Source organism: Podarcis filfolensis, assembly GCF_964270895.1.
Source record: "Podarcis filfolensis genome assembly, chromosome: 5".
Lineage (NCBI taxonomy): Eukaryota > Metazoa > Chordata > Lepidosauria > Squamata > Lacertidae > Podarcis > Podarcis filfolensis.
Window position 1 is genome coordinate 56,508,171 of NC_139608.1, and position 22,288 is coordinate 56,530,458.

A 22,288-nucleotide genomic window follows, 5' to 3' on the forward strand; every position below is an offset into this window, starting at 1 on the left:
ATTTTTATTACCTGCCCTACTTCTGCACCCACAGCATGGGGCAAGCAGAAAACCACTAGGCTCCATGCTTTCTAGTCATGAGACAAGCATAAGTGTGGATGAGCCCCTTAGTTTAATGACATGCCACAAATGATTACTACAATCATGTGTAGCTCTCAATATTTTTGTGGGTAGGAACATTTGATCTCCTGATAAGGATATGAGTAACAATGAGTAATTGGACATTTTAAGGTGATTGTTTAGGGAGGAGCAATCTGTACAATGTTCTTTTTGCCTTTGGAAGATTTCCTTATTGCTGTGTGTTGGATGGAGGAAATGTTTCTTCCATTGCCACCAATTACGAGCATGTGGATAATGACTCCAGTTGCTATTGGAATTGTGCCAAGAACAACTCTACTATAATTTCACCATCTATTTACTTTCAATCCAAACGGGGCTGTTTTGTTCTTGTGGATATAGTGCATTTCATTGAGTTTGTCATGAAATGTAAATAACACAGCATGTATAATGAGTGCAGGGATTTTTGCATCAGCGGTTGTTTTTTTTGTTGTTGGCCTATCAACTTCAAATGTATCTCTAAGCTTTTAATTCTTCATATAATTCTGTATGTTTTTATAGTATTCCTTCCATTTTCATTGATAGCTTTAGAAACATACTGAAGTGATAGATTTGCTCTGTCTCTTCTTTGATATGCTGCCGAATCTGGGAAAGCATGGAAACATAGTAAATGGCAATTAACACAATGACTGGTGAATATTTTTGGATTTACTTCTGGTTAAAGTTCCTGGATTTGCTAGATATTTTTATGGAAAAAGTTAAGCAGTGTTGTGTTTAGCATGCAAGCAGAGATTCTGTATGAGAGCCTTAAGTGTATTGTTTTTCAAAAAGGCCAAAATATTATCAATTTTTACATTAAAACTGAATATGGTAACACTAATACATGGGGGAAAGGTTATGGTGGAACAATAGAGAAAAATCAGTAGGAACTTTTTATTTGTCATTAAAGTATAAACAATTCCGAGCATGAGTTTTTGACAGAGAAAACAATGTGTTCAAGTAACATTATTGATCTGATTTGAAATGCAATTATTGATACATTTTCAAATTTGATGTGACTTGAAAGAGGGTCAGTAACTATGCCAGGCAGAAATTATATAGTTAGCTTAATTGCAATGACTTTCTTGAATTAAAGGCCGGGTCTTTGTGACTAGCAAGCACTTTCCATACTAAACACTGATGGAATCCCAGTGTACATACTGAATGCTGGAGAATTCATTCGTTCTTTCAGATCCTCCAGAGTGAGTATATACTGCTAATATTTTTATGGACCACTCAGTTATTGTGGTTTGTCTGAACTCTGATCATTACAGCTGGGACATCTTTTTCCCCATGCAGTTTGTCTCACTTGAACAGGATATATGCCAAGAATAAAAATGTTTTGATATTTGCATAAGCTAGGATATAAAATTTTAATGTTAATTAGCATTGGTTTGAATTCTTCTCTGAGACAAATTGCAGCATTCTTTCCTTCAAATAGTGCTAAGCAGGTGAATACAAATTGATGATTAAAAATCCCACAAGTTTTAATCAGATCTTTAATTTTTAAAATTTGTTTTATTGTCACTTAAACTTGCTTTTGAATGAAATTTGAATTGAATTAGCACAAGAATTTAGCTCTTGAAACTCAATTTATGGCTTTTATTAAACACAATGAATTATTTCCTGCTTCTACGCATAATAGTAAAAAGGGGAATGTTTGACTTGAAATCAACCATTTATATAGGATGTAATAGATCATGTATTGAACTTAACTGTTTTACAAATTTTGAATATTTATGAGTTGTATGAATTAAAAGCCATGCTGTGGGTTAAACCAAAGAGCCTAGGACTTATTGATCAGAAGGTCGGCGGTTCGAATCCCCGTGACGGGGTGAGCTCCCATTGCTTGGTCCCAGCTCCTGCCAACCTAGAAGTTCGAAAGCAGGTCAAAGTGCCAGTAGATAAATAGGTGCCACTCAAGCGGGAAGGTAAATGGCGTTTCTTTGCGCTGCTCTGGTTCGCCAGAAGCTGCTTAGTCATGCTGGCCACATGACCCGGAAGCTGTACACCAGCTCCCTCGGCCAATAAAGCGAGATGAGCGCCGCAAGCCCAGAGTCGGCCACAACTGGACCTAATAGTCAGGGTTACCTTTACCTTTATGCTTAGGAACATAGGAAGCTGCCTGATACTGAGTCCATATAGCTCAGTATTCTCTATACCGGCTGGCAGTGGCTTTTCAGGGGATCAAGTGGGGACATTTCTAGTGTACCGGGAGATGCAACACATCGAACATGGAACCTTCTGCATGCAAAGCCGATGTTCTACTACTGAGCTATGGCTCTTTGCCAGTTTGCTTTCCATTTCACAGAAAGGTATTTGGCAAGTCATTCCTATGGCACAGCCCTGCATATCTTTATCTGCACTGGATACTGTGATGTACTTAAAAGTAACCCACATCCTCAACTGAGTACAGACAGCCAAACAGAAATCCATTAAATTGTTCTTCTCCCATGTATCAACGGGACACATGAAGAGGGTTGTGACAGTTGTCAGAAAGCACTGTACCTAGCAATTGCATCGACTGATTTCACCAGGATTTTTCATGTTTAGCATCTCTGCGTATAGTTGTTTGTATGTGTGTAGAATCCCTTCTCATGTGCACTAAATGTATGTGGATGGCAAGGCATGTGGTTACTGGACATGCTAATGCATGATCCCATGACCTGTCACAATCCTTCCATGGGTGGTAGCAGTGGTTCTATTCCTGTAACCTAGTGGTTACATGTTTGCTTGTACCCCACCTGTATCCTAGTGGTTGTTGAATCAGGAGGTTCATTTTTGAAAGCCTTGTTTATATCACCTTGAGAAGGAGAAGGTAAGAGAAGAGAAAATAACATCAGAAATCAGCTGAAATAGGAAGGACTAGAAATATGCAAACTACTCCTCCAATAGACTTTGAAACAGGAAATGTGGCTAAAACAGTGGACCAAATGGGAGGAGCTGATGCTCAAGTGTTTAGAACTTAAAATAGACAGTGCATTACGGAAGGCTGTGGCTTTCAAATGTCTCCTAGATAGAAATGAATGTTCAGTGTTTGTGAAATGAGTTAAACTCAGCTGTTCCAGGTAACAGCCCTACCACACTTTAGTAAGATAAAATGTAGTTGCTGTCCTGCACTGCGGAATGCACACATGTGATATTTACACATCTGCTTTTGCACCCTGATGCATGGGCAGCTGCACTGCTTCACGTGCAGCTTCCCCTAGGAAAAGCGCCCATCCTAGTCGCAGTGATGCACACAGTTCTGCTATCTCAGAACTTTACCACCTTTATTCTGCGGTGTGCTTGAGTAGGCTTTGTTCCATGTGAGGTGTAAATTTGCTGTGAGAATAAGCTTTTTTTTTTTTTTTGCAAGCTGCATACTCTCTTTGAAGGGGAAAAAAGACTTATTTTGAATATAGAGTTTATTCAATGTTTTAGTAAGGAAAGCGGCAAGGAGAAAATTGCTAGTAAAGATTTCAGAGGGATAGCTCTCCCATTAGTCTGCTGTAGCAAAAATAATAAAGTCTTGTGGCACATGAAGGCCAACACATTATTTTGATCTAAACATTCATAGAATTTTGTCTTTATTCACCACTCACCTGTCCACTTGAACTGGGAGAAGAGTTGCATAGGAGAAGAGTTCTTGTTGCCTTTGTGTGTTCTGTGGCTTCCAAACACTCTTGATAGCCTGCAAGTCTCCTGTTAACTGACTCCTAAATTGTCCCTTGTGAAGTGCTGTGTTGTGCTCCCATCTGCTATATTAGGCAGCATATCTTGGTCAAGTTACCTTACATTAGAATGCTTTGACAGTTTTCTGTATTAGTCAGAGAGGAGTTCAGTGTGGTATAGCTGCAATTCCCTTTTCAAAAGCCATGGTATCACTGTATCAGGCTTAAGGGAGCTACACTGATTCCTTGGGTTATATTGATGCCTTTCCCATTAATGTGAACAGAATGTAAATGAACAGAACGGTTGTTAGTTTTTTGTCTGCTTGTGCAGTCTCTGTTTGAGCTGGCTGTTTACTTACTTAGCTTTGCTACTTGATTTATGAAGAGGCAGTGGTATCCTGGCGATTAAAATTTTGAATAGGTTTGTGTTTACTGCATAATTTTTGACATACCGGGTCAACATTCCATCACCGCTTGGCTTCATAAACCACAAGCAATTACACTGCATGTCCTCTTATTTGCCAGCTGGTAATTTAGGATGGTGTTTGGTTCATATCTTCTTAGTTGTGGAAATTGCCGTTACTTCAGAGGGGAGTATAGCTTGGATTTTTCAAGAATTTCTGCTTGCTTGTATCACTGTATTTAAGTGCCTGTAAATTACAGGTGATCAATTGTATGACCTTTAGGGGAAAATTCAGTCTGTTCCCCCGCCCTGTCCTTTGTGATCAGGCAGGCAGCAACATCTCCATTTCACCCCCCTGCACACAGTTGCTTTAAGGTTGATACAGCTACACTAAAGGCTTTTCAGCGTCTTTATTTCACTGTGGATTCATTAAAATTCTGGTTTGACGTATGGGGAACTGAGATAACAAAAAGCCCAAGGCCACCCAGTGATTTCTAAGGTTTCCAGCCAAACATTCCATCAACTGGGTGATAACTAGCTCTGGTTACAAAAGTAGGCATGTGTGAGAGATCCTCTCATCTGTTTGTATAGTTCTTCACGAGACTCATTTACAACCCAGGTTGGCTTTTGTAGCCATGACCTGGCACACTCATTAATATGGGCAATGATAGACAGCTAATGAGACTTAAACCTCCTCTTCCAGAAAAGTCATGTGCACCAAGTTTATAGGGGTGTTTGGGGCATCATGTACAGTGGGATGATACATGGTCACCCTTGCGCATGCATGCATAGCCTTATTGTCTCTACCAGTGTCATGCAACTGTCCTTGGCCAAAGGACAGGCAAGCTGTGCCAGTAGTGATGGCTGGCGGTGCGGCAGCACTGAGATGATTAATTCCTGGCTCCAGCTCACAGGCACCAGCTTGTGTCCTTGTGTTGTAGGGGAACATGATCAGCAGAGTGCTGGGGCATTCTAGAAAGCATTCAGGTACTTTGGGATTTTTAAAAATGGAATATAGGAATTTAGAAATAGAGGCATTTGTGGAGCAGGTGGCAAAAATATGAGGTGTCCTCTGTGGTTGGGTCAGTTGTGTGTTTTTGGCTATGCATGTTTATTTCGCTATGCCTGTTAAGGTAAAGCAGTGTGGCTGGCTGGCTGTCTCTTACTCAACTCAAGTAAAATATCATTCCCTATATATTAGGAACAGGGCTAGGGTCGTTGCACTTGGTTCTCCTACTTTGCCGTATTTATATGTTACCTTTCAAAATCACGTTTGTGTCCTGCCTTTTCTATAAGAAAATCAAAGTAGTTGATGGTTTCAGGAGCTTTCTGCCTTTTTAGAGTTGAAGTTGAATCAGGGGTTTGAATTTCTACTCCCATTGCAGGGGGTTGGACTAGAGGACCCTCGGAATCCCTTCCAACTCTACAATTCTATGATGAATTCATAGTCCCTGTACTTGATTCTGTTGCAAAAATCTCAATAACCAGAAAGGAGAACAGGACTGTAATAGAGTGTTGGGGAGTTGGGGTTAAATTGTAGGAAATGTTTGTGTAAGTTTTGCCACTGTTCTTCCTCTTCTTGCTTTTGGGAGGGGATAACAATTCAGGTTGACATTTGTTTCACCCTGCAAAATATCCTGAAATAATTGTTTGAGTAATACCCAGCTACCCAACCATGCCTTCTGAGGTCCATGCTGCTCCTCTGCCTGGATGGACCTTTTTTGTTTTAATTGCTTCCTTGAGTAATTATTTTGCTGTGTGCGGGGGGGCGGGCGGTGAGGGAGAGAATCCCTGTTATAACAGCAAGAGCACATACAGGTTTGTAAGCCTTTGGGAGTAGAAATAACCATTATATTCTCCCCCTCATTGCTGTAGAGAGCTTTTCTGTCAATTTACAGAGGAAGTGGATGTTCACTTGTGGGTACAGATTGGAGCTGGCAGAATGGTGTCTTGGTGCCCCACCCACATCCCTCAACTTCTCAGCACATGTTGTTGCAGCGGTTAGTTTTGGGGAGATATTTTTTGGATAAGGTTTCATTCCAGTGGCAAAGCTGGGGCAAGCCAAAAGCCACCCTAGTAATCCCCTAGGCCAGCAGGTTAACAAGGGAGATAAGCATTCTCTGAAGGGCCAACTCAATATTACTTTAATTATTATTCTTTAAAATACAGCTGCAAAGAGAACTGTGAGTCAGATGGTCGCTAAGGATAGTTTCCAGTTCTTCAGATCAAGCGACTGAATTTTTGCTTTGCCAAATGCCTGCAAGATTTGAAAGGAGTGAGGGGAAAAGAAAAAAAAGTTTATACTCTCTTAGATATGATTCTGTTTTCTTTGAATAGCACTCATCAAAGGGAGGGAAAGATGGGGAATTGATTTGGGGGGGGAAAGGCATTAAGGTTTTCTGTTTTGGCATGTCTGTGGGCTTCTCATTTCTTCTCATTTTGATGGTGATTTAGCATTGCAATTTGAAGTTGTAAAAAAATCTCTTAGGCTAACAGGCCATTACTCATTGCACTTGCCTTAATGAAAGCACCACTGATGTCTGGAGTTCTTCTCTTGATATCATTCTGTTTACTACACTTCTTTGTGAGGCAGGAACTATCCTTTTCTTGAAGGTTCACACGAAGATTTCAGAGTGCAACTGTAATGTAGATAATGAAAAATTATTCTGCCACAATCATTGAGACATTCAATCTGCAGCTTAATTAAGTTGGAATGAGGCCAATTTAGTTCCATTGACTTCATGCAGTTTGAAGGTATTGAAATCAATGATGCAAATGCTGAGTGCGTAATGTTTGCATAAAGTGAGCGTGTCCTACAACCCAGTGAAGCCAGGGTGCTTAGATTTTAAGCCTATTTAATGCTATTTAAATCTAAGCGCTTCAGTTTAACAGGGTTTTGAATTATGCTACCTGTACGCCCACAATCTGCAGCTACATTCTGATACGTAAGCTAAGAATGTTCGATTCCTTATTGGAAGAAATCTATAAATTGGGCTTGGAAGCCTCAGGCTGGTAGGTTTGGTCAGACTCCATGAACTTCCCTATCTGGCCCCTTGAAAGTCAAAAGCATCTCCAATGATGTTGCCCCACCTTGCTCATGATGTGGACCAAATTTTCCTCCAGAGCCTACATAAACTTCAGATGTTTTCAAGGGAGCTGGGCAAAGCTTGATTTAAAGAGGCTTTGTGTCACAGGTGGTGCAAGGATGAAGAACTACAAAAGGGGAGAAGCATTTCCCCTCCCCTGTACTATTAGAAGTACTGAGTAATTTCCACCCTGGAGTTGTTTCACACATTTCCTAATTGAATGCTTTGCTTCTTTGTGGGGTGGAGGCGTATGAGCTAGTCTGCATACGCAATACTAGGTATAGGGCTTCCTGTGCATATATCTATTTGCAGTTTAGTGTAGCCTTTCAATCAAGTAAGCTTCCTGTTTCTGTAAACAGGTGACCACTTAAATCGGGGGTCAGCAAACTTTTTCAGCAGGGGGCCAGTCCTCTGGCCCTCAGACCTTGTGGGGGGCCAGGCTATATTTGGGGGGGGAATGAATGAATTCCTATGCCCCACAAATAACCCAGAGATGCATTTTAAATAAAAGCACACATTCTGCTCATGTAAAAACACCAGGCAGGCCCCACAAACAACACAGAGATGCATTTTAAGTAAAAGGACACATTCTACTCATGTAAAAACATGCTGATTCCCGGACCGTCCGCGGGCCGGATATAGAAGGCGATTGGGCCAGATCTGGCCCCCGGGCCTTAGTTTGCCTACCCATGACTTAAATGGATGAAGCTGTCCTGAATGGGACCAGAGGTCCACTTAATCATCAAGCAGATGCTTCCTGGAAGGCCATAGGCATAAAGACAATGGTCCTCTTCCACTGCTTTGCCTGGAGATAAAGAAACAGTGATCTCAAACTCTTGAGCAGGGCTCCAGGATTTGGAGCTTGTTTCCTAAGTGAAAATCATATACCTAAACCAACAGCGTGCCGCATTGTGTGGGTTGAAGCTGCAGGATTCCCAGTGTAGGTTTACACCTTGTGGGGCGATCTAGGTCATTTGGTAGTGCCTTGCCCCCCTATACCTCTATTGCAAACACATTTAAAAATATTTTGAAGTTCTGCACATTACATTCCTTACTCCACTTCGCTGTACCCGCTGCTAAAACAGTATAGGAACTAGGTCCTAGCCTCCATGGTTGCTGAATAGCCACAACATTTTCTTTCTCCAGACTCTTTTATTTTTCTAACTCTTAAATACTTGTGTGAAACCAGAGGCAATTGAGCACTAGAAGGAAGGTGAGAGACCTTCATGTTAAATGGCGATTTAACATTAATCACTCTAGCACACAAACATGCTGATATATATGCACTGAAAAGCAAAGTGCATTTCAGAATACAGAAGCCTTGCATTATCAACAGCGTAACGTCTGTTTTGCCTTCGCCTCTGGCTTCATTAATAGTCTTGGAAGACTGTGAACTGAAGATGAAGAATGAATTCAGTGGCTCTTCACAAATTAGGTGCATGATGTGTATCAAGCAAGTATAGTACATAGGTTATATATACTTATGGGAACTCCCCACACCACCCCCCAGGTATATGTAGAATAATTACTGCTGGGGGGCGGACATCATTTGCAACTGCTTCTTCACATTTCTATTGGAAGTATTTACCTTTCTTCTTCAAGTGTATTCAATGTTCTTCCCCATCCCTAGCATGCAGTGTTAGACATTCCCCAGGTGCCAGGTGCATTTTGCGACTGGTGCGGGCCCAGTTGAGGCCAACTGAAGATGTCTTGTTGCCATGTTTGGCGACTGACGTCTCCACCATTTGTCTGGTGTGCAACAGAGTTTTGTGCTGCTGCACGTTCCCCCCACCCCCAGTGCCCCGCCATCTATTGGGTGCCTGCTGGCCAGCCAATCTGTTGAGATGTCTTGATGCTATTCTAGATTGTTTTATTTGATGTTTTAGTGTGTTGTAAACTGCTTTGTATGTTGTGTGTTGTAGACCCTGATGTTGGGAAAGATTGAGGGCACAAGGAGAAGGAGACGACAGAGGATGAGATGGTTGGACAGTGTTCTTGAAGCTACAAACATGAGTCTGACCAAACTGCGGGAGACAGTGAAAGACAGGAGTGCCTGGCGTGCTCTGGTCCATGGGGTCACGAAGAGTCAGACACAACTAAACGACTAAACAACAACAACAAACTGCTTTGAGATTTTTTTCTTTTAACATATAAGGTGGCATAGAAATGAAATTGATGATGATGATGATGATGATGATAATAATAATTAAAAAATTGAACTGCCAAAAAAGAAAGAAAGGTGACCAGACAGTCGGTTGTGGCGACCATAACCTAGTTTTTAGGTGCCATTCGGCAATTAGCTTATATATGCAGCTAGCATGGTGGTTTGGAGTGGTGGGTATTTGTGTTTTACAATATTCACACATAGCCAGATAAATAGCAAAAGCAATTTTACAAAAAGGGACATTGTTACCAAAGGCAAATTCTCACCCGGTCATTTTATTGCAGTACAAGGCAGTGGAATCTATATGCTTTAAGTGCACTAATTTTACCCAGTACTTCTGTGGATGTTAATCTGCTCCTTACCAAGTTATTGAGAGCATACTGGGGCATTGTAAAGAGATTCTCTCCCGCCCCTGCTTACAGCCATGGCTATGTTGTAGCGCACTTTTGGAAATGACAGTGCTTTCCTCAACCCTTTCTGACTAGAAAGGGCTTTGAGAGCATCGCTGTGTGCTTCCCTAAGCCAGTAAGTTCTCTTCTGGCAGCATCCTTTGTTGTTAAATGCCTAGGGCACACCTATGCTGTGCCTACAGCATGTCCCCCCCCCCCCCGCCCCAACCATCCCAGCTCTAAAGCTGGAGTTGACAAGTATTGGAGGGAGGATCAAATGCTACTGTCTGCCAGCTTGCTTGCTGGCAACTGCTGCTTACTCCAAACAAGGAAGTGAATGATGAGCAGTTCTGCTAGCAGAGGGGCAGGCAGAAGTTAGGCTTGGATCTGCTAGTAGATCAATATATGATGTGCAGTAAGTTGACAAGGGGCTTCCAATTCCAGTTGTCTAAGAGTAGCAGCAACAACCCCCCGACTCCTTTTAGGGGAAATAATTTATTGTTTCTCTTTTGTTTCCCTGATCTCAGGTAAATGAGATGTAGATTTGTACTTGTTTATTCAGCTCATTTGGGTGTGCGGCACAGAAAGCAGTAGATAAAACCGCAGTGTTGCACCTGGCTCTGGTTGGCAGACTTCAGGTTCTACTGAAAAAAAGTGAATCCTTCAAGGCTGAAGTCTTCCTGGTTCTTCACTAGCATAGAGAACAGGGCATGTCGCACAGGTGCGACTGGAATGTCCTCAGCTGAGACTGCCCGAAAATTTGCTCCATTTTGGAACTTTCTGGCCAGCAGGCAAAGTCAGCAGGTGTTAGAACAGCGTGGAGTCCAGGAATAGAGGGGGCCTCAAAGAGACAAGAGTATAAGCAAGCTCAATATTATCTGAAGGGAAATATTCTTTAAATATCACCTCAATTGCATGTAATCTAAACCTGCAATAAGCTGTATGGAACGACAGGAGCAAAGTGCTTGCTGAGCAGATAGCTCAAGCTGACTTAGGCAAATCTCCAGGTCTGTTTGTTATTGGAGTGGAAGAAGAGAAATGCTAGATTCAGCTCTTTAGTTTCTTTGGCAGCAGAGCACAACTCCAAAGCACTATGTGGACCATTTTATACAGTTGCCAGTAGTCCCCACCCCTTCCCACCGTGTGTCATCCTGGCTCAGAAAAATGTTACTGAGCATCCTTTTGGACACACTGTGGTCCTTCTTCCCCCACCCCAGTTAACTGGATTCTGTTGGCAGTCCACTTCCTTGGTGCTGTCATGCTGCAAAGAGAGAAATGGAAAATCTCTTTCTTTCACCTCTCCCATCTAACATGCTGCTTAGCAGTGCACCAGACCAGGATGGAAGCACCCATTGGAAATGTAGTTTTCTCCAAGGTTAGCTACAGTATTAGTGGCCCTTGGAAAAGTTCCCCTGAGATACTTTGGGTTTATGGCCAGATGCATTGCTGTGCAACTCGCCAGAGAGGGGATAGGCAATCTTCCCCAACTGCTTGACTTCCCTCACCCACAGCCAACTGGAGCTTCTAGCATAAGCTGGTGGAGCCCTGCTGGATCATGCCAAAGGCTTATCTAGGCTAGCATTCTTCGCTCCCTATGGCTAACCAGATGCTGCTCTTAAGTGGGGCTTGGGTGCAATAGCCTTTTCCTACTTGGGATTCCTAGCAGCTGATATTCGGTGTGCTGAGAGATACACAGCCTCTGATACTGAAATTTTCATTTTGTCTTGTGCTTGAAGATGAAGTATTGTATAGTTTGTCTGTTTTTAACTAGGTGAATACTTGCACCTAAAGCACAAGCTGGCTGCTGTGTATGCAAAACTTACAAAATATTACTACACAGTGGAGTTGCAGATACCACAACTTGTAATGGTCTTGGGAAACCCCTTTAGAAAGGGAACCAGTTCTCAGGCCCCACTGCTTGTGTGGTACCTTTGGGTGATCAGTCTGCAGTACAGATGTTAGGGAAATTCTCTTTTACAGTCTTCTCACAGCTGATAGCAAATGTTTGGTGGAAGGAAAAGTTGGAAAAGTGAAAGCAAAGACTGATGCTTTTTTGTAGTGGGAATGCATTTTCACCAATTGCTTTTTTTTTTTTAAACTACTGAAGAAGGGGAAAAAACCCAATGAAATGATAGTCTCCTTTCCTGTCTCCTTGATAGTAGTACAGAGCACTCAAATGTATCTGCAGCATCTCTGCTTACATAAAAAATACTATGTAGAGCACCCTAGGGTATTGTGTGGAGGCACCTCCAGCAGCCACCTGACTAAATCGAAACAGGTCTTGGATGTTTTCAGTTCCTAGACAGGTAACTGCCTGGGAACCACATGCCTTCTGCCTTGAGTTTCATGATGGGATAAAGTATATAAATGCAAGAAAATAAGTTAAAATAAAATAAATAGTGCAGACCATATCCCTGCCCAATTAGTAGTCTTCATTTTTCCCCTCAGACCCATGGCTGCCTGGTAGCCCAAATGTGCATTTGTGGAATTGCCTCTTAATTTTTCACTATGAATTTTTATTGTGGCGAGTGATTCTGCTGATGTGACCCATTTTAGCTCAGGCATTTACTGTTTTTCTTTTTTACTCCAGACTCAACAACTGAAGTCCATCATTTCAGAGTAGCCTAATGTTGCGAAATGAGGCTGGGGAAGATTTCTTCCAAAATGGTTTTAGTTAACTGTGTTGCATTGCATATTTTAGCTACTGTGAGTAAGATCCTGTGAAATTAAGCACTGCCAGTATTTGATTATGTGTTCAACTTTCTGCATTTGAAACCAGTAGGGCTTCAAAGTGCAGAAGGTTGGCTGGGTGTGTATTTGCTTTATGGAGAAGGAAGATCATGAAAGATGTATTCAGTGAGTGGTCAACCATCAATCATGACTTCCTTGTCAGTTTCCTCCAAAATGGGAATTGTATCTATGGCAAAAGAAGTCCCTTTAAATGGATAACACACTGGATGTGAAAAGAGCTGGTTGCTATAGAGCAACTGTGCTCTGAAGCTCTGATTAAGGCGTACAGTAGCTCTTTGTTAGAGCTAGTTGCCAAGCCAAGCCAATTCTTTTGCTGTTGAGAAAGCAGGCTGAGTCATGTGACTTCTTATTGATTTTGAGTGAACAATTTTCCACTTTTTTGTTTTGTTTTTGCAGGGGGAAAAATCCCACCTTGGTTTTTCCCTCTCCTTTAATGCTTTACTGACAACATCTGTTGTTCAAGCGTCTACTTACATTTCTAGGGGTTAAATGCTATCTTGCAAGCGAGCAATATAATTCCTTATTCTGCAGCTGGCTGAGAAAATGTTGGTGGCAGAAACTGCAGCTGTTTGCAGAAAATTTCTCTCTGACAATTGGCTTAAATGAAAGGGAGAGCCTGGGGGAATTGCTGGAGCAGACTTTTGCTCCACAGTGGTTGTTACAAGCCTCCAGGTCTTGGGGAACTTTAAGGATAGATAAAAGTTAGAACACCCTCCTTTCTTCTTCTCCTTCACAAAGCAAGACCCTGGGTTGAACTTGTCAGTGTAGAAGAGATGTTCACACATAGGAGGAGTGCATTTTTATTTTTATTTTATTTTTTACTTTTCAGAGACTTCCATTTTGCTTTGTTGCATAAGTTCTGTTTGGTACTGAATGTTTTGCTGAGACTGAGGTTTAGGTAAGTGGGTATTGTACTTTGGTACGGTACAACTTTGACTGTGGTGGACTGTTGGTGGGCAATAGTCAATAATATAGCTTAGCTCGTTGAGTTTACTACCACAGTGCTATAGATATGATGAGCTCATGACAAAACCCTGCCTTCTGCAGTGGTTGGGGTGAAGAAATGCTTGTACAGTAGGAGACTTGGTGCACGGGACACTTTGTTTTCAAAAAAAAAACTTATTGGGACCTAGCGCAACCATACTTATGGTAACTGATTCCAGGTATGCAGCGCACTTTCTTGGACAGGAAGCATCTATTTGTTTAGAACCTTAGAAGTATTTAATAGTATTTAGTAATTACATTCTGCCGTGTGTGTGTGTGTGTGTGGATGTGCGAGTGTGCTTGAAGGGGGGGGGTAGGCCTTCTCTTGTTTTAATTTCTCTCTCTGCAAAAGGTCATTTGAAATTAACCATTTATTCCCCAAACACTTTAATTATTTAGACAGAGGTCCTTAAAGACTGAATGGTATGAATTTGGGGAAAAAATCTGTAAATTACTCAGACCACATGATAGAGTAAGAGTGGTAATTTTGCTTAAAAGTGCCAGAGTAAGACCTGGGTTCAAATCCCCACTTGACCCCACTGACCTTGGGCCAGTCACTGTCTCTCTGCCTAACCTACTTAACCGGGTTGTTGGGAAGATGGAATGGAGAGAACCATGTATGCAATCTTGAGCTCTGTGAAGGAATGGTGGGATATAAATGCAATAATATACAATTTGCATGTCATATGGAAGTATAGAATTTTGGCGCTTGTAGGAATCTTGGGAGCTCATCTAGGTCATCCTTTTGCTCAGTGCAGGAAGAAGTGGAAGAAGAACCCAGCATCTTCCAATACTGTCTGTTTGGCTGTCAGGCACCTTGTACTTTAGGAAGTTTCTGTCAGCTTTCAACCAAAATCTGCCTCTTTACAATTTCCATCCATTCATTCCAGCTCTGCCCTCTCAAGCAACAGAGAATAAGCCTGCTCCTTCTTTTGTGCAGTGGCCCTTCAGGTATTTGAAGACAGCGATCTGAAGACCACCCCCCTCCTTAGTTTTCATCAATATTTTTATTTTATTTATCTGTTAGTACTGGCCTTTTGAGCCTGACTGCTTTTAACATAATTTGGAAGCACCCCATTTCAATTCCCCTAAAACCCATTATTTTTTGCATTATTTGTTATACGCATTTGTCACGGTACAGGTGATGTCTAGAAAGCAGAAACCAGTGGGCATGAAGAGAAATTATGCGAATTCAGCTGGTGCAAGAATATACAACTTATCTAACATACTAGATGTTCTGTATAAAGGAAAATTACAAATAACCCAGTTTCTCTCATATATATATATATATATATATATATATATATATATATAACATTCATGCTTTTATTGTGGTGGCTGTGACTCAAAGCATATCTAGCTTGACATTGACCTATCCACTTTCACTGATTTCAGGCATCATTGACTACTGTTGAATCCAATTCTAGTGGTCACACAAGTGCAAACCCATTTAGAGTGTCAATTTGGCAGTGAGTGGCTGAGATAAGCCTTTAGCAAGGTGTATTGATTTCTTGTTCCGATCTTGTCACCTGTGTCTTGCACCTGCTGTGTTGTCAACACCATTCAGTTTTTAAAGTTTGTGCCTGAAAGAGCTGGGCTGCTTGCTGCTGCTGTTTGTGTTGTTCGGAATGTCATTCTATGGACAGTTCCTTTGGCAGCGCACCCACCACTGGTCTTGGACCTGTGGAACAGGACACCCTCCGAATAAAGGAAGTTGGTGGCCTTTTTATAAATTCATTCAGGCTTGTAGCCATTCTTTTTGCTACCCTTATGAAATTGTGTGGAACAGGATTTGATTACATGCTGTACTAGAGATAAGATCTTGCTGTGGTTACTGTCCTGTGCTGCGTGTGTATTGGATTAATGTGATTATTGAAAAAAACGAGTCCTTTTCTATGGGGGAGAAAAAAAACTATGTTGTGTTTAGACCACCCCAAACAAAGACTGAACATATCAATTCAACTTTTAAAGATTCACAAGGAGGATGCTTGCTTTTTGTTTGTTCATGTTATTTAATGGATTTATAATCCGCCTTTCAACTTTTAAAGAAATAATTATGATTTAATCTCGCTTGTTTTAAGACATCGCACTGTACGGCATGCAGTAAATTGCTTCACAAGTTTGCAGTGACATCGTATCTTCTTAATCAGGGGCAATATTGTGCTGAATTTTCATGTATTGGGAGATGCCTGTTTGTGTGTGAAAGCTTCTTGTTTTTTCATTTCATTTGTAAGCCCCATGGCTTATCTCTACTAGATTGTTAAAATAAGCAGGACCACAAAGAAAGCATAATGAGCTGGAGGAGGCACAACTTGGAGTGATGTGATAAATACTCAATTCCCATAGCTTCTGTAGCACAGAATGACATTCAGGCATGTGAAAAGATTTCTAAAAATGGTGAGGAGCGATTTGAACACAACATGTTGTTTTATAATTTCAGCAGAAAGCTAGAGGCTTGTTAACTGTTGTTCACTGTGGTTTTAGAACCTGTATGTGGATGACTATTATCAGTATAAATATTGCTCAACTTTGGAAATGCTTTCATTTCATTAAGATCTTGGGTACTGCTCTGATTCTTCAGGGGTGAATGCTGGAATATCAGGGAGAATCTTGTCTCTTGTCTAGGACAAACAAACTCTGATGCCTTATATTTCCCTGGTCTTCATTTGTGGACAGAGTATGATATGTTTACATTAACTCATGTAATTCCCAAAAGGGAAGGGACAATTTAACAAGACAAATGAGTTCAGTTAACTTGATAAGCCTGAGAGAGCTAGTGTAGCATAGTGTAAGCAATGATCTTAGTCTCATACTTGGTTCACCCATTAACCATTATCCCTTTAATCTGAAGAACTATATGTCATTCAATCTAGCATCCATACCAATACCAGAAAGGGTATTAATGGAGCAAATATGTCTGGCTGCTTTCACACGTCACATAATGAAAATGCATTTGAACCGCTGTCTTATTATTTGTGCCGTGAATGATTGCAATAGACTACAGAAGAAGAAAAAACTAGGCGTATACCATAGTTTTCCAGACTTTTCATGTTGGTGACACACTTTCTAGACATGCATCATGTTGTGACACAGTAATTCAATTTTACTAGCAAAGCGGAGGTTAAGGAGTGTGGGGATCGTTCGTGCGACATACCTACATACACACTGCAGCCAGCAAACTAACGTGTCACAACACACAGTTTGGAAAGCTCTGACGTATACATAAGATGCTTGAGTGAAAGGGTGGGTGGGGGGAGAGAAACATTGCAGCAGTGATTCCAATATCACATTGTCTCACATGATTTACTCATAAACAAGTTAAAGAAATGTGAAGTGCCACAAGACACCTTTGTCACTGGCTTATGAGTCTCCAAAGAGTTCCTACATTGTGATTTTTAAAACCAACCAACTTGGGGGTCCTATTTAGGCTTGCTATCCTATGTTGGGTCCCTCAGGGACTATTTGCTAGCATTCCATCTCTGGCACAGAGGCCATTACTAGTGTTTCCTGAATGTGATTTAAGGTTGTAGGATAGGTTACAAATGGGAGTAAATGGGAGGTTAACTGAAGGATTGCCAATTCCAGTTGGAGCTGCCTGAACGTTAGGATCTTCCTCTGGATTTCCTCGCCTTTAAGGTGAGGCAGGTCACTAGTAATAAGTAGATAGGATCTTTTAAACTGTGGCTACCTGGCTCTAGGATGATGCCCCCAAATCTTTTGGGAGTCTATTTTAAGACATTTTCATTTGCCTAGGCTTTTTATATCTCCTGCTTTGTTCTTGATCTCTCCTTGTTTTTAATATTGAACATGCTAAAGTTGTGCTGTTCTTATTTATTTTTGTTTGTTTTTTAATGTTTTCCATGTTGGTTTTTCTTTTTTTAAAAAACCCAACACTTCGCAATCTGGGAGCCTCTTTGGAGACTGGAGTGGGGTATAAAATACTCAAAAGAAATTCAACAAATATTACTGCTGTAAAACAACCTTATGATTATGATTATTAAAAAATATCAAATCAGACTCACCTCCTGATACAGCTTTCTGTGCAAGGCCTGCCCCCCGGTATTTGGTGTAGGCTTTTGCATGTGTTTCTTTACAGTGTACTTTAGATTACATGGGGTTTGTAACTTTATTATAAATCAGCACTGCTCTTATAAATGGTTGCAGTTGCAGTTGCAATTTCCCTTCCCAAAGAGAATTAGATTTTCTGCTTTATTCTCTCTTTTGGGACTGCTTCAAGTACAAAAAAAACCCACAACTTTGCTGAGCTTTGTATGTTCCCAGTCATATCTCTCACAAGTTGGCTTTAAAAAAGACTTTTAATTAAAATCCCATTGCAGAGTTCCTTAGATCAATGTTCCTAATTTATCAAGAGTTCAGCACGGAAAGTGACTGACAGCTCCGATCTGATTGCTGTTTGGTTTATTGTATTTAAGGAGTTGTCTGTCAGAAGAGCAAAGTGCTGTAATGAGTGTCTGCATCAAACTGCCATGCACTTACTAGCATTCTTTCTCATAGTCTTGTAGATTGAGTGTTGAATCAGAATCAGGGACAGTTATATGTGGGCTTGGGAGTGCTACTATTGTGCTCTGCAGCAGTGCTTCTCAAACTATCTGATGTTGTGGGCCGGTAATTCCTCCCCCTGCCCCATGTGCCAGGGACTGGTACCATGTTTGGTCCCTCAAGCATCCCACCCAACCTGGGTTGTGGTGGAGTCACAGTGAACTGGCAGCTCATTGGCTAGCACTGGTTTGCGGGCCAACACTTTGAGTAGCACTGTTCTGCAGGCCAGTGCAATTTGCTTCTGCTCAGCTGCCTTTATTATATGTTGCTTAGTAGTGGGCTGTGATTTGGAAATGAAAGGCTTGTGGGCAACTCCATATATTTATATCACATGAGTTTATTTTTGGATAAATTGGTGGTACCAAACCTGTGGACTCAGAAGCAAAGTTTATGTATGGACTATAAATACATCTGAATTCCCTCTTCCATTGGTCCTTCATTGTTGTATCTATGGCTAAGAGTAGAGAGAACCAAAGCTACATTCCTGGGCATGCTTTGTTGGTAGAAAGACCCACTGAAAGTGAGACTTGCTTCTGATGAGTAGACATGTTTAGGATTGCCCTGTAAGTCACTTTTATACAGTAGTTTTAAGTATGGTAATGAATTTTTGAAAAACACAGATGACCTGTCATTTCATTAAAAAAAACTAATGAAAAACAGTCTATAATTTTTAAACATAAATAAAATAAGCAGTCAGCAGAGAGAGGCTGTATTAATCTCCCCTTTCAAGTGCTTTGTCAAATAAATTTGGCACAGGGTGGTCTGTATTGTGCCTCTAATTTCTTAACTGTTAGATCAGGGTTTCCCAAATTTGGGTCTCCAGCACCTTTTGGACTACAATTCCCATAATCCTTGACCACTGGTCCAGCTGTCTAGGGATGATAGAAGCTGTAGTCCAAAAACTGCTGGGGACCCAAGTATGGGAAACCTTAAAGGTAAAGGTAAAGGGACCCCTGACCATTAGATCCAGTCGTGGCCGACTCTGGGGTTGTGGCGCTCATCTCACTTTATTGGCCGAGGGAGCCGGCGTGCAGCTTCCGGGTCATGTGGCCAGCATGACTAAGCCGCTTCTGGCGAACCAGAGCTGCGCACGGAAACGCCGTTTACCTTCCCGCTGGAGCGGTACTTGCACTTGCACTTTGATGTGCTTTCGAACTGCTAGGTTGGCAGGAGCAGGGACCGAGCAACGGGAGCTCACCCCATCGCGGGGATTTGAACCGCCGACCTTCTGATTGGCAAGTCCTAGGCTCTGTGGTTTAACCCACAGCGCCACCCTTGTCCCATGGGAAACCTTGGGTTAGGTTATATCCAGTGCTCTTGTTCACTTCTTCCAGAAGTGACAGAACACTTAATTTTATTTTTTGTGTTTCAGAATAACTGCTAAAGAGCCATTACGGTATGTTTTTTTTCTTTGAATGCTGTATTTTAATATTGGGTTTCTTTATTTCCAATGGGAGAAAAATATATTGTCTTTAATACTAAAGATAATTACTTCTAATGATTTTAATTGCAGTGGAAGTACAATGTGAACATGTAAACTATGTGCAAAGTTTACATGGTTTGTATCAGTGGTGGCTAACCTGTGGACCCCCCCCCCCCGATGATGCGGGACTACAGCTCCCATCAGCCAGTAGCATTGGCCATTCTAGCTGGGGCTGATGGGAGTTGAACAACATCTGGAAGGTCATAGGTTAAAGATTCTTGGTTTACAATATGAATTGCTGAAGTATATGAGAAATTGGGGCTGCAACCCTTCTATACACAGTATGGAAATAAGTACCAGTGGGGCTTACTACATTTGTATATAATTGCATGGTAGATCAGTTAGCAGTTTTATGTTTATGATGGTTCTATAGCAGCATTTAAATCTCCCACCCCACAGTTTCCCAGGTCCTCTAATATAATGCTGATGTCTCCTATTTCCCCCTTCTCTTCTCCAGCACACAAACTTTTAGGCTGTTTCTTGCAAATATCTGTGTTCTGAAATTTGCAGTAAAGTGTGTGTAAACAAGGAAGTGAGTCAGTTGAAAAATGCATCTGTAGCAATTTGTGTGTCTCCTAAACATGTCCCAAGAAGAGTGGGTGTTATTTTCTTTTTCTTAAAGAAAGATAGTGCCATTTCAAATGTTAATTTAGAGCTGTGTTGGCAAGGCCACACTTCTCATGAAATTCTGTGAGATTATAAGAGAACGAAAGAGAACGACTAGAAGAAAATGCTGATGTAGCTTTATATATATATATATATATATATATATATATATATATATATACCAAAACACTGTTAACGATATGAAGATGAATGCTGTCAAAAGCTGTCTATTATATGGTTTTAAATCTACTGGGTATTTTGGTCTTTCCTTTTCGAAGAGCAGACTCATGAATCTTGTTTGTTCTTTAATTTCTCTTTGGATATTCTATTTAATAAATAAAGTTGAATCTGTTTAATTGGGTGGAACAACTGTTTATTATTGGTTCTGTCTCGCGTAGCAAGCCAGTATGAACTGATGCTTGATGTCAGTATTCTACATCTCAATGTAAACTACCAGATTGAGACTTAATAGACAGAAGACAGAAGTGTTTCTGTTCAACAGGGCTGCTGATCCTTAGATTAGGTTGCACCCTCTTTTGGATGGACTTACATTCCTTCTGAATTAATTAGGTTCATAGCTTTTGAGTGCTCCTTGATTCTGCTCTACTCTTAGGCAGTCAGGATGTGATAGCTGTGGCTAGGCATGCTCCAATATTATTTTACTTATGGCCCACTGAGTACAAATAAAAAGTAGCAGATTATAGAATGCATAACAAGGTGGAAAGAGAAATGGCAAAACAATCATTGGTTATTTAAGGAAAATAGCAACATTTAGAAATCTTGTAGCTTGCCTAGTAAGATAAAATGAGCAACAGAGAAATGCTCTTGCACAGCACCTGTTCCCGAGGAAGCGTGTGTGGACAAAAAGAAAACTGTTTTAGGTTTTTAAAAACTCCCATTTTCTCCTCTTTGCACCCTGTCTGCTCCATTCACGGCCTTTCTAGGGCACGTATCAAATGTTATACCATTTTGACTGATTGAGTTTCTGTGCTGCTTTCCATTGAAGTGTATCCCAAAGTGGTTTACAAAACAATAAATAACAGTACTAAATGTGACAATAGAACATCACACTTGCAGATAAGAATATCACAGTTATAATGCCTTGGCCATTAAGAGTTGTATAATATTGAGAAATACACAATAAAACAACTATAAGTAATTATAATATTCAAAACACCAGCTCATATATGATCCTGCATATCCACTCACGTTTGTCAGAAGCTCTGGCCTGCATCTCATTGCCATCAGTGCTGTGGTCAGTGGAAGAGAACCTTCTCTTCTATGGTGTTGAGCTTCTGGAACTTCCTTTCAGATCGGTCCTTTAATTAAAGACATTAGGCACAGGACAGATGTTCTTGTTTTGGAGTACTTGTGACGACCAGCTCTTAAATACTTCCATTCTTCTCCTTGCTCAATGCTTGTTGACAATTTAAACTTATGTAACTTGTTTTTCATATATAACATTTTGTATGGTGGTTTTAATTTTTGTTGGTCTTTGTCACCTTGAGCATCATGATACAAGTTGGAGAAGTAAGATACACATTTTTTAAAAATGTAAATAATAAATACTACAGGACCAGTTTATACGTTTAGCATTCCTTCTTTCTGTATGATCCTGTGTTCCGTTGCAAAGTTTCAGGGGGTAGGACAAATCCATAGAATGAGCCTCTCTTGGAGGAACACACGGGAGAAGATGCTGCTTATTCAATCCATAATTGCTTTGTGATCATTTTTTTTTTAATGAAAAGTGGTGATACCTGCAGTTACACTGGTTAAATTCCAGAGGGGCTTCTTATACACAGATAGTGGTTTCAGCTATGCCAACAAAATAATACTGAACTGTTACTTTTTTAAAATTTTTCTAATTAGCTGGTGGGTTTCTTTTGGCAGTATTTTTGATGCTAAAAACTTGACTTTTCCCTCCCTCTAGCATTCTACAACTATGATGCCAGGGGCCCAGACGAGCTGTCTTTACAAATAGGAGACACCGTCCACATATTGGAGACACATGAAGGCAAGTGGAACAAATGTTTCTTCCGTAACCATTATTCTTCCCTTCATGACTGCCAGTGTTTGGGTTTTATGCGCCTGCCTGTTTTAGCAGATGAGTTCT

The 22,288-nt window shown here is 40.9% G+C and overlaps 1 protein-coding gene across 3 annotated transcripts in view; it reads left to right on the top strand.

The window, feature by feature from the left end:
• DOCK1 (dedicator of cytokinesis 1) overlaps positions 1 to 22,288 on the top strand; it is a 347,244-nt gene that overhangs the window by 17,284 nt on the left and 307,672 nt on the right. For all 3 annotated transcript variants that reach the window (XR_014548912.1, XM_083616828.1, XM_083616827.1), the window contains exon 2: positions 22,106 to 22,189. Coding sequence is in view for 2 of the 3 variants with exons in the window: in XM_083616828.1 (XP_083472954.1) it covers positions 22,106 to 22,189 (84 nt within the window). In the remaining variant the exon portion in view is untranslated. The remainder of the gene's footprint in view (positions 1 to 22,105; positions 22,190 to 22,288) is intronic.